This window comes from Castanea sativa, chromosome 1 (assembly GCF_040712315.1).
Source record: "Castanea sativa cultivar Marrone di Chiusa Pesio chromosome 1, ASM4071231v1".
NCBI classification, from domain to species: Eukaryota; Viridiplantae; Streptophyta; class Magnoliopsida; order Fagales; family Fagaceae; genus Castanea; species Castanea sativa.
The window spans coordinates 51,481,808-51,495,428 of NC_134013.1; the positions used below are offsets into that span (position 1 = coordinate 51,481,808).

A 13,621-nucleotide genomic window follows, 5' to 3' on the forward strand; every position below is an offset into this window, starting at 1 on the left:
TAAGGGCACTTCTTAACATAATCAACCAGCAAAGCAAAACTAATAACTTTTACAACTTTTGAAGCATTAAATTTGAATTTTCACTTTAAATTTAAGGGAAAGAAATCAATTTTTAAAAACAAAAAGTGTATTTTAAAAAAATAATTAAAAAGAAAAGGGAAAGATCATTGATCATAGTGGGAATCAGTGGTTGCGTTGCACAAGCAAGTATACTTTATCATTCTCATTGGGGAGTGGGAATGGTGGGAATCTTTGTCTTTATTGTTTTCATTGATCATACTAACAAAATTGATACAGAGAGTTGCAGAAAGGAGCAGAGCAGAGAAAGATCAAAGCAATGGGAGTGTTGACGAACAAGATCAAGAGGGAGAATCTAAAAACTGGGGATCATATCTACTCCTATAGACTCGCCTATACCTACTCCCACCACGGTGCTCTTTCCATTTCTTCCTCTTTTTCTTTCTCTATAGTCTTCATTTTAATGTTTATTTATTTTTTTATTTTGGGGTTGATTAGTATTTAAGTAATTACTCCTGCATTTAATATTTATTTTATTCATAATGACAAATTTAAGTGTTGAAATTTTTATTTATTTATTTATTTATTTATTTTCAAAATATGATTTCCCAGTGCAAGATGTGATATAATTGAAATAGCACGATTTCAATGCAAAATTTAAGGAAAGGCTATTCTTCCAAATAATTTTACTACAATACTTTTTTTTAATAATTAATAATTACTTAATATTATTTTCCTACAAAAACCCAACTAAAATCATTAGATGCTATATTTTCAATGTGTCCTGTCTTTTTCACTTGGAAATGCTTTTGTGTATCTTGAAAAGGTGTGTGTGTATATATATATATTTGAATAATCTTGTTATGGTATTAAGGGCTCTTGGAGTTGGCCCTCAAATTAACATTTTAGTAGGATTATAGTTGAACTGTTGGAGTTGATTACAATGCTGAAACCCTATTCAATGCTTAATTACCTTTGTCAAGTTATACCAGTAGAGCAGTACTATGAAAAACAGGGGTTATACACTTATACTAGCAGTTAAAGGGTTCTTTGTGTTTGATTGAATGAACGCAATCGTCTTCTCTTGGAAATTGTTTTTACTGCCAGAGTTGATTTCTAGTTTGCTTGATGTATGTATGTTACAATTTTAGCTATTTCAAGTAAGAACAGCTAGTTTCTACTTTGTAACAACAGGGATATATGTCGATGCGGGAAATGTTATCCACTTTACTAGGGAAGAAGGCCAGGAAACTGGTACAGGAACTGTGTTAGACCGCTTCATTGACTTCTCATTATTACCTCGACAACGTCCTTTGGACAATCCATGCCCAATATGTAGTGATCAATCAAATAGTGATCAATCAAAGCGTGATGGAGTCATCTCTTCTTGTCTAGATTGTTTTCTTTCAGGTGGAGGTCTCTACCTGTATGAGTATGGTGTCACACGAACTTTCTTTCTTGCCAAAGCTCGTGGAGGTACTTGCACTCTTGCTTCATCTGAGTCACCCGAACAAGTTATTCATCGTGCCTTTTATTTCCTCCGGAAGGGCTTTGGTGACTATGATGTTATCAAGAACAACTGTGAAGACTTTGCATTATGCTGCAAAACAGGCTTGAAAGTGATTCCTACTGTTAGCATGGGCCAGAGTGGGCAGGCAGCATCCTTTCAAGCTGCTGCTGGTATTGTCATTTCTTCATCACTTGCGTTTCTAGCCCGTTCTTCACCACTTGGATTTCTAGCTACCAATGTTACTGGTCTGGCCGGAGGTTATGGCACATACTGTGTCAATCGTTTGGCTAATGATATTGGAGTACGCCGAGATGTCATGAAAGTTGTTTTAGAGGAGGAAACATGATCTTCTGTTTCCGCCACCCGCTCTGGAACACTCGCTGCATGCAGCGGAAACACTAGATACCTTCTCCCAGAGTAATAATCTTTTGCCATGCGCAAGACTCGAGAGTTATATGTGGTTTGCAAGAATTTGATTATTATGGTGGCAATTGATGACAGTTTGTCATGCAATGAGCGCAACCAAAATTATTTCAGAATTTGTTATGCGTGTGTTTTAAGATATCAAAATGACAGAGGATTTCACTTATTTTACTAAAATTGAAAAAAAAAATTGCGAAAATTACTTTAGATAAAGAAAAAAGTTAACTGAATATAATAAGACTCATAAATAGTACCAAAAAATACAATAAATTCATAAATTGTAACAAAAATAAGTTAAATAATAAAATAAATTAACTTTTTAATTTGGAGCCAAACAAACCCTTACTTATAAAGCAAAGTATGTGTCTATGTGATGTCACTAGTGGAGCCAGGGGGCCGGAGGGGGCAGTTGCCCCCCTGACTTCTCTATAAAAGAAAGCATTTCTATTATGTTTACATGTACCATGAACCAAAACTTTAATGCTCTGCCCCTCCTGACAGAAGAAAAAAAAATAGTCCCACTTTCGGCTTACCATCTTTTTTTTTTTTCTTTTTTTCTTTTTTTGTTAAGAAACAAACTAAATGCTAAAAACACATCCACTTTAATTTTACTCTTTTGCCAAGCTCAAACACATTAATTAACCCAAAAAATGTAGAAAACCAACCATTTTAAACCAACCAATTACTAACAACAATGTTCAGAAAACCAAAAGTACAATTGTTTTATGTACCCAACAAATTATCACAATATTTTCATAATAGTTGAGAGCTCAGTCTCTTATAACTCAAAATAAAAGTTAATAAAATAATGAAATATTAGAATAGAACCTAACACATACTAGAGATAAGAATTTTATGATAATATTGTGACATTTTATTGTGTCCCTAAATTTTTCTCTAAAGAGTAACAAACCAATTTACTACCGAAATAACAAGAAAAAGACTGACTGACACACCAATCCATCCCTCATTTTACAAAAATAAATAAATAAATAAATAAATAATAATAATAATAATAATAATAATAATAATAACAATAAAAAATAAAAATACTTAATGTCCTTGTAATGTATTTGATGATACACGAAAATGAGTAGGCTAAAATGCTTCGAGCTATGATAATGGTTGTAAATCCTACTTTATTTATTAACCATAGATCCCACTTTCTTTATTAACCACCAATATCATCCACGATGGTAGTGGATCCAAACAAGTAGACTCATGTCTAACTCTCTATAAAAGGAGTGAATCTCATCCATCCAAGGTAAGTTCTAACCATTCACTATCTTATATCTTTGTGTCTTAGAGAGAAAACTGATTTAACCGTCGGAGGGTCCTTGGTCGGATCACACCGGTCACCTTTAACATTTCTTTCTTTCTTTTCAGGATTTACAGCTATTATCATAGCCCGAAGCATTTCAGCCTACTGATCCACGAGACTTACATCACTTAGGAGTTGGTACCTAATCCCAAACCCCATTAGTATTATAACCCTAAAGCTATCTTTTCTATTTGTTCATCCATCTCTTGACTTTATAAGGATTTTAAAGTGTAGGTTTTGTCATATAAGAACTTAGAAAAATGGAGAAAATGTTGAATTCTATATATTTCTTAAAGGCAATCAATACAGTGAAACTATACAACTTTGCATATTTTTATATTGATTTATTTTTTCAGTTTATTTTGATTAACAAATTAGATGTCTAAAATTTAATTATTTAGATAATTTCTTACTTTGATTGTTAGTAACTATGAATTGGTTATTTGTATTTATTTATTTTATTGATATGAAATATATACTTGTAGTTAACTAAACTAAGTGTGAAAAAATAAATTATAGTTTACGTTTAAATTAGATTTTGAAAGACTATTAGAATTGTTTATTTATTTTGTTATTAATATGGGTTAATATTTTAAACTAATAAGAAGGGTTAAATATGGGTTAATATTTTAATTTTAAAAAGATAATATTTTTTTGGGTTATTTTTTTAATGTTCTTTGTAATCTTGCCCCTCTAAACTAAAATCTTGGCTCTGCCAATGTAAGCCTTAAGGAAAGGTTTACTTCATTATCTTTTTAAGAATAATTTAAAGAATTAATTTTTTATTTGGGTTAGGATCATGTTACATCTAGTTTAACATTATCTAATGTTACACTACCTAATAACCCTTAAGTGAGTTAATATTTTGAAAACTCTACCATTGGATTATGTTTTCTAAATGTTCTTAATATCCATGCCAAATTCCTTATCACTTAGATGTTTTTTACAATTTGATCCATGAAGACATCTTTTATGCATAATTTTAAAGTATAAAAAAGTTGAAATTTTAATATTTTAGAGCACTTACATTGGTGGCTGTATAATAGAAAAAATTTGTAAAATTTACATTGTTTTGCCTAAAAATGACTCATACCAGTCAGTGTATAATTGTATAAATTTACAAATTTGCTACAGTAACCGTATAAATTTACATTGACGTTGTTCATTTTTGCGTTTAGTTTTCTATTTTTTCTTTATGTATCCCAATAACAATGAAAAGAGTAAATGATTGTTGTTATGTGTGAAAAAAAAAACAATTTAAAAAATCAAGAAAATTTTATATTTTAATGAAATGAAGTGTACAATTGATAATCTGATGTGTAGTATTTTGAAAAGTAAGTATGTAAAATAGAAAAAATAGATTCTTATAGTTATATAGATAGAAATTTTTGTATGAGCTGATGCAAATAGTCTTATAATTAAATGAGGTAGATATTGAATTTTAATTATCTTAAAAATTGGCAAGCATGGACAGTCCTATGTATGGGTTCCCTGGCCATAATCATGATGGATTGCTGAAATCTTGGCGCAGACTAGAAATGTCCTATATATACAGTCATCTCCATATACTTAAAAGGAATGGAAAAATAAAATAAAACAAAAATACACTATTGGTCTCTAAAATTTGCTTCTTGAGCACTTTTGCTCTCTAAAGTTTCAAGCAAACACAATTGATCTTTGAAGTTTAAAAAATGAGTACAAATGGTCATTATGTTAATAGTGCTAGTCTTAATGCCTATTGTGACTAGTTGAATAATGATATGACAAATTTTTAAGTGACACTTCATCAATTTTAATAGTACAAAATAGAAAGAAAAAAAAATCAAATCTAATGTGTTAGAGCATTCACAGTGGTGCTCTTAGAGCATCTCCAACAGCAAATGTAAAACCAAAATACTCTCTATAATAGAGTAAAACCAAAAAATGTCTCCAATGGTCTCTCTAAATCTCAAAAAAAATTTGCTAAAGAACATGAACAATAGCTCATCAAGTCTGATGGGCTACTGTTCATCAGCAATTGAATTTATTTATTAAAAAATTCTAGCAGATAGTATTATATCAATTCTTTCTCTTTCTTGTTAATTAAAAAAAGTTGAAGAAATAATAAAGAAATAATGAAGAAATAATATTTAAATGAGATAAAGAAAGAATAGATAGTCGGTTGGAAAATGTATTTGAAAAATTAAATAGATAAAAGGTATATGTAACTATTCACTCTTCAAACAATACAAAATTTTAAAGAATCTGTTGGAGATGCTCTATATGGCCAAATTGCTATTTTTAGCACCACAAACAACAAAAAACTAAGCTTCATCAATGATGCTATTGTTAAAAAATTTAACAAACTTGCTACAGTAAACTGCCACCTTTGGTAGTCTATTGTAGCAACAAAGTTATAAAAAAAAAAATTATTTGTTGGGTTCTCTCTCTTTTCATTATAACACATTGGGTAAATTATAAATTTTGTCCTTATCCTTTACACCATATTTCAATTTAGTACATAACTTTTCAATTGCGTCAATTTGGTCTATAACCTTTTCAGTATCATGTCAATTTATTCCCTGTCATTATCCCTTGGATAGAAAAAGCTAATTTGTCAAACAATGATATTTAAATAATAATATTTATGCCAACCAGAATGCCATATATACTACCACAGTAGCTTAATTAAAAATAAAGATAAAAGGAAAAACTCAAAAAATAAAGAAATTTAAGGTGTTTTACCCCCATCCAGGTTCTGGGTTTTTATAGGTACTAGCGTTTAACCCGCGCAATGCGCGGGATCGTTTTATAATTTAGGTTCACCTTTACATCACTCACACCATAAAACTCCTTTGATAAGATTGACCTTTTGTGTTGCATATAAGACATGCAAAAATAATACCCCATATGTTGTTAATATTAACAATATTAACAATCTTGGCTTTGCATGTCACCAATTAATTTGATCCATCTGTGATAGACCAAGCACAATAGATTTTCTGATATTTAGTTTCATTACTTGAAATTAGAAGTTTTTTAATGTAGCACCTATAAAAATGCATACTCATAGCATTCTCAATTTTCATCAATCTTGTATTCCCAAAATAATGCTGCACTGAACAATGCGGCAATCTAACAGAGACAACTGAATTGCAATTTACAATTATAACTGAGTTCAAAATTAGAATCACATACATTACAAAACTTAAATTCATGTTGATATAAGAGTCTTAGGATGCTCAGATTACAAAACCATAGCCTAAATACAGAAAATTAAGTAAATAAGAAAAGAGTATGAAGTATAGAACTTGGTGCATAATTCTTAAGCATTTTTTTATGCTTCCAAGTCTTCTATTATGTAAGAAAGTTATCTATCCAGTCCTTTAGGAGGTCTTTTTGGCATAATTTCCTTTGTGACTTTTGGAATGTCAAAGTTGATGCAGAGCTTTGTTGCCCATGTGAATGACAGTCGATAGTTACCTACAAATTTTTTTAATCAGTTAGGCATTAACATTTGTCATGTTTTCATTTAAAGTATATGAGAATAATATCTAATAATATTTAAAAGAAACACCCAGACGATCAAATAGTTAAACTTTGAGGTGAGAAAAACATAACTTTCATTTCACAAAAATGATATAACTCTCATGCTCGACACATATTGCAAAGATCAAAACCACATCTATATTTCATGCCCAACTGACAAAACACAAAGTAGCAAGGCACAGATTAATTAAGTTTAAATATAACTTTAGAAACCAAAATGCTCTAAAACAAAAAAATGTAGTGAGCTCAAGTATAAGCGAAATCTGGTTTTCGCTTATACTTTACCCAAGGATTTCTATGGGTAATAGTGATCTATGCAATTATTCTCCTTAACTCTATGATATATCTACTCCCTTTAATTTAATTTAACTTGGCATGATGTTTCTATGGATAATAGTGATCTATGCAACTTTTCTCATCTCAAAGTCATCCTCAATGATTTATTAGAACAATTTTTTTTTTTTACGTACTTAAGAATGTCCTTCCACTGTTCAAAGATTTCAATTGAAACCAAATAATGAAATCATCTAGCTGAGCTGGTTTTTAGTTTGAACAGCATGTGAAACCAAAAAATGACATCTCTTAACCATTAGAGCAGAGATTGCAAACTATTTTTCATGTTGCATCAAATGTTGTAGCCTTACTTCCTACTTTTAAAGTCCTACAATAGAAGGTAAGATCCAATTCATGTCTAGTGCTCTACAGGTGCATGATCTGTGCAAAACATCTTGCTTAGCTCCACTATTCATAAGATTTTAGTTTCAACTTTAACACTTTTATTACTACTTTGGTATTAGTTTATGGATTTTTGGTTTTCTTTCTTGGCTGTGGTGAGCACTTTTGTATACCTAACTATTCTTAGTGAAACTGTGAAGAGGACAATCCATATAATTGCAGCCATTATTTCCAATTGCTCAAAAAAAAAAAAAAGCATAGCAATTTTAAATTGCAGCAGAGAAAGATGAAAGAAATACTGCAAACAAAGCCTAAGAAAACATTGAAAATATGGGTTGAATTGTAAAAAGTAATGCAGTAGTTCAGTGAAAATTTAAATCTGAAACATGAAGGTTTGGACCACGACTAATCAAACCTTGATTCTGCACTTGTTAGTGGTTCATGTACAGCCCAGAATTGAGATAGCTACAAAATCTATCAATAAGTGATCAATAAAATGGAACATAGTGACTTATCAAAAAAGAATAAAATATAGGATGCATTTAGATGTCCAGATTTTATTGGTGTAGCAGCCCAAAAATAAACGTAATTATGCAGATAGAGTAGAATATTAACTAAAATCTAAGAGATAATCAACTTTGTATAAAAAATATTACACTTTCAGATTTCAAAGTTCTACGATTTCAATCACTCTTCAAAAACAGCAGAACAGGTAGGATGGAAAACAGAAACTGAAAATTAAATTGAATTCAAAAACCAAAAATTGAACATGCATAACAAAATGAACAACACATTCATCACAGGAAAACGACATGAAAAGGCCTAAATCAAAAATGGAACATAATAATAACAAAAGCGAATATATTGAATTGAACTAAAAACAAAATTTAATCAATACAACAATCGAACAAACAGAACTCAAGAAATTGTAAAAATAAATTGGAAATTAAGGAAAAAGGTAGCAGATTGGCACTAGTGGAGGCAGAAAGGCATTTTAATATTCAATACCTCCTTATTCTCTATGTTCCAAGGTTTCATTTTTTTAAATCAAAGCAACTGCAAACAAAAAAATTTAAATATAAACTGCAAAAACCTTAACAACAATGGTAGAGAAGAGACATGGGAAACAAAAATATAAAAAGGGGAAAATATTTCAACAAAAAATTAAAAACATAAATGAAATGCCAAAACTTTATTTTTTTGGCAACACATAAATCTATGTTCTTCAGCACCAAATTGATTTCAGCTTGAGAGAAATCATCAATAAATCTACCCTCTACAGTAATTTTCAAAACCCTAGAAATGGTAATTGAATAGAAAACCAAAAGAGGGGAAAAAACATGCCTACCTTCTAAATTATCTTCTAAATCGCTTGTTGTTGAAGAGGACGAACAAAGTTTTTCAGCTTTCATTGTTGCGGAAGATGAACAGAGTCTTTTTTTTCGCTTTTCTTTTTTTGTATGCTTGTTGGTTTGGAACAAGGTATTCTCATCTGTGTCTATGGAGTTGCAGCAAAGAGAAAGTCAGAGTGAGTGTGAAAAGCAATCAATCAGGATGATGATCCAATATGCTTTTGATAATATTGAACATCAACAATAATGTGCAGCATGCATACCCGATTAGCACTTTTCTCCTTTTAGTAATAAAATTGCATCTAAACTGCAAGGTAAGTAGGTTTGTAATCTACAGAAGGGTCAATGTAGTAAAGTCAGTCCTCTCTCTGTTGTCTACTTGTATGTCATACCTACTATGAAGCTTCCTATCAGGCTATTAACAAATGTAATTGGTTCAACTCATATGTCAATTTCCCATGGAGTCCATACATGAATAAAAAGCCTCTACTGGAGATGTCATAAGGACACATGCAAAACCATTTTTAATAGGATTAATTGGACTTCTGCCTAATCAAGCTATGTTTTTGGCATTATCAAATGTATTAGATCTTATTGATCTTCAGCCAAAAGAGAAAAAATTAAACGATGCACTCATTGACAGGAAGGATTTGAAAAGCAGAATATCTGGTCAGCCCGTAGCCAAACATATCCTACACAATCCATCCCAGTTTCTCTCCAAATCTTAGGGAATAAAACAATTCTGATGTCAGAAATTTACTCGACAGAATTTCAATATAGTTCTGTTTCCTATTATGAAGGTTAAGCCAACAAATTAATCCTAACTTGAGCTCAAGCCAATGTAGCCGGTGCTAAATGGACTACAATCTGGTCCTTATCTCTACCACATAGGATTAAATTACTTCTGTGAAATCTCAAAGAATAGCTATCCTTTACTCTTCATGAGATTTGAACTTACCAAGTGAGACATCACCCCATTTGCATGTGTTAATTGGGGGGTTTCCTATTCAGTAAAGACACTATTTCTTTTTAATGGATTAATAATTTACTTCAGCAGTTTCCACCCAATATATGTCACTTATCAAATTTCCATTCTATGATCAATATGAATGATGCAGGGAGTATGAAAACAATTTTATTTTATTTTTAAGTCAATCGCATTCTTACTAATGGTAATTTTTAAATCACTTTTCCCCCACTTGGTGCTAACTCCTAGGATTTTTTTTTTTGGTTCTTTATTTTGTTTCTTGCAGTTTTCTTACATTTTGTGCTACATCAATGAATCAAGTAATATATTTGTAATGACTATCAGTACTTTGATGTGAGGATCATCTTTACAATTGATAAATCCATAACTTATACAGATGATGGCCAACCAAACTTCACGCCCATGTTTTGTCAAAGTCAGTATACTTGCTGCTGACCGTAGAACTGATAAATCTTACCCTACCTTGACGTATGAGTTACACAAAACTAAAGTCAGAGCTAAAATATTGCAGATATATCCTTATACTTAAATACCTAGAGGTTCTTCCTTATTTTAGACCCAAGATATATTACAATTGTTTAATTTATCCTAGAAGTGCCAAGAACTTCCAAACTTGAAATCAGAATTGATTTGATGATCTATCATTCTGCAGTTACTTTCCGCTTTTCTTAATATTCACTCTGCTCTGTGTGTGTTTTTTATGGGGGGCAAAAGTGCCAAGGCATCTAGGTTTAATGGGGTTTTTATTTTTGTGAGGACAGAAGTGCCATGTCCTTTTTATTTTTTTCCTTTTTTATACATGGGCTAAAAACAACAATATAGCCTAAGTAAATATATAAAAAAAAAAAGTCTGACAGTAATTTTAGGACTAATGCTCTACGGTTGTCTATCAACTCATGCTTGTTTATAAAATTTAAAATTGTTAGCAAAATATATTAGAAAACAAACATAGACCAAGTATCATATAAACTGATAAGGAACTTCATTAGCAAAATTTTTCAACAAAGCACAGAAGCGTACAAAAATAAAGAAAGTATTAAAGGGGTGACATTTCAGAAAATTTTCACAAAAAAGTGAAATTGATTAGAAAGCATAGTGAACAAAAATTTGAAGAGATTTCCAACCTTCTATAAGGCTGCTGGAAATAGGGTAAAAAGAATTAAAGTAGTTCCTACTTTCTATTAAAAAAAAAAAGATAAAAATATATATATCAATAGAGACATATATCAATAAAGAAATAATAATGAAATTAAATATAAAAAAGAAAAACAACAAAGGCGATTGTATTCTCCAAACATTTAGATTTTAAACCATCCATGTTACAAATATGACTATTAAAATCAAGGGTTGTTTCCATTTGGAAGGTAATTAACAGTTCAATGTTTTCTTTTTCTTTTTCTTTTTTTGAGAACGAATCAACAAAACATAGATCTGCACAAAGCATAAATTAATTCAAATTTTAGGGGTGTACCAAAAAAAGCACAAACATGACAAAAAACTGCCAAACAAAAGCAAAATTTAATCAATACAACAATCAAACAAACAGAACTCAAGAAATTGTAAAAATTAATCGAAAATTAAAGAAAAACTTTAAACATATACTAGCAAATATATGAATGTTCACTCAATGAAAGATCCCTGTATCAAATATATTACTTGATATTGTGAATTTTGTTATTGTGAAACTATTTTTATTGTGTTCTGGATTTGAATTACAAAATTATAAAACTAAGTTTAGATGATTCTATATCTAACATAATTGCCCCCAATACTGAGTAAATTAGTTGACTCCTAGATATCTTTTATATAAATAAACAAACTAGAATATTATTTAACTGAATCAAAAGAACAAAAATCTTTCATCACATTATAGCAGAAAGTCAAGAGGAAAGAAAATGGAGGCAAATACAAAAGGACAATAGCAGCAAGAAAGCCGAACACAGGGGAAGTAACTCTTTCATCACTGCAAGCATATAATATGACCTGTACATGGTACACTTGTACATACACAGCTACTTTAACTGGTTACAAATCTCACACACACCATTATACAAATATTCGGACCTATACATTTACATCAGTTTTTTTTTTTTTTTTTTGGAAATATTTTGGATGAGTTATTGCCAATTAATGATAATACCTTAAACGCTAAAGCCCAATGAAGAAAGGTAAATTTTGTTTATTTATGCTACCTTTATTCAATATAGAAAGGTAAATAAATAATCTTTGCATATATAATTATATATTGAATGAAAGAGTCCAACTTTGTGCTTCTAAAAAAACGAAAGAATTCGAGTTCAACTTTGTGGAAGATCCCTATATTGTGTGTCGGTCACCATATTGTCATCAATGGAGGAAGAAAGGCATTTTAATGTTCAATACCTTCTTATTCTCTATGTTCTAGGGTTTCATTTTTTCAAGTCAGAGCAACTACAAACAAAAAACTTTAAATATATACTGCAAAAACCTTAACAAAAATAGTAGAAAAGAGGCATGGGAAACTAAAATATAAAGAGGGGAAAATATTTCAACAAAAAATTAAAAACAACATAAATGAAATGACATAACTTTATATGACAACACATAAATGTATGTTCTTCAGTAATTTTCAAAACCCTAGAAATGGTAATTGAATAGAAAACAACAAAGGGGGAAAAAACTTATCTTCTGAATCGCCTGTTTTTACAGAGGAAGAACTAAGTTTTTCAGTTTTCATTGTTGCTAAAGACGAACAGAGTCTCTTTTTTTTTTCGCTTCCTTTTGGATTTTCTTTTTTCGTATGCTTGTTGCCTAGAACACGATATTCTGATCTATGTGGCTATGGAGTTGCTGCGAAGAGGGTGGAAGTCAGAGTCTGTAACGGTATTCGGATCTATGTGGCTATGGAGTTACAGCGAAGAGGTGGAAGTCAGAGTGAAATAATGAGTTTGCGTTTTAGGGTTTCCGTTTTTTTTTTCTGATAGGCGGCTTGTCTTTTTTTTTTTAACAGAAACACGTTTAATGAAAATGAGCCTCTCCAAAAGCATCATACAGTATTTTAAAGAATAAATTGTAAACGTGACAGCATTTTAAGTGGCATTTTTTCCTAACATGGCAACACCTCTTAAAAGGCTTCTACTTTTATATATAGTATTAGATTAGATTAGATAAGGAAAGCAAATGCTTCCCAGGGACGCTGATTAAGTGAGTATAGGCCAAGTTTATCAGCAATCTCAAAAGCATCGGCATTGCATAGTTCAAACTGCAAAATAACAAACATGTCCTCATCACCATTACTTGATGTCCAACTCCTCATAAAACATGAGCTCACAAGAAAACTTCTCTTCTTCAACTCATCCTCACGTTGTTGAGAGACGGATGGTACCAAAATTCTTCCTCACCACGGCAGCGGTGTTGAATCTTCAAAATCGTTGGCAATGAGCCAGAGATCTGATTTTGTTGGTGGAAGATTGGAAACCTTTCCTTTCTCTCCCTTCTTTGGTTGTCGTTGTTTCGTTTGTTACATTGAAAATTTAGATCTAAAATTTTAGTGGCTATCTCAACAAAAAAAAAAAAAACTATGGTTGAGTTTATGGGTCCAAAACCTAAATTAAATTTATTTACTTTTTAGTTTTTAGTTTTTAGTTGATATTTAGTTGTAAAAAAATCTTGGAATTGGCCATGGAAAACCCTTGTGATCTCATTGGTGTAGATGTAGTACACCATGCTAACCATCTGCCTTTCCATAAAATAGGATAATGGCTTTATTTCGCCCAACCAAACAGCATAATCTGTGAGAAATTGAGGAGCAAACAAGATCAAGTTCC

The 13,621-nt window shown here is 30.9% G+C and overlaps 1 protein-coding gene and 1 long non-coding RNA gene across 2 annotated transcripts; one reads left to right on the plus strand and one right to left on the minus strand.

Moving 5' to 3' along the window:
* The first annotated feature begins 239 nt into the window (after positions 1-239).
* On the plus strand, positions 240-2,067 carry LOC142622526 (protein LEAD-SENSITIVE 1-like). The gene is made up of 2 exons (XM_075796013.1): positions 240-431; positions 1,213-2,067. The coding sequence occupies exons 1-2, from the start codon at positions 338-340 to the stop codon at positions 1,872-1,874; spliced, it is 756 nt and encodes a 251-aa protein (XP_075652128.1). The 5' UTR covers positions 240-337; the 3' UTR covers positions 1,875-2,067.
* A 4,325-nt stretch (positions 2,068-6,392) lies between these two features.
* Positions 6,393-12,820, minus strand: LOC142611597 (uncharacterized). The gene is made up of 2 exons (XR_012840078.1): positions 8,824-12,820; positions 6,393-6,734 (listed from the first exon to the last, which is right to left on the minus strand). It is a non-coding gene; the product is annotated as an uncharacterized LOC142611597 (long non-coding RNA).
* Between the last annotated feature and the right edge of the window lie 801 nt (positions 12,821-13,621).

What these genes read in the sequence shown, in the direction of transcription:
- LOC142622526 (XM_075796013.1), top strand. Translation starts at nt 338, where the DNA reads ATGGGAGTGTTGACGAACAAGATCAAGAGGGAGAATCTAAAAACTGGG. An exon ending in CTATACCTACTCCCACCACG is followed by an intron (nt 432 to 1,212) that starts GTGCTCTTTCCA and finishes TTGTAACAACAG; the next exon opens with GGATATATGTCGATGCGGGA.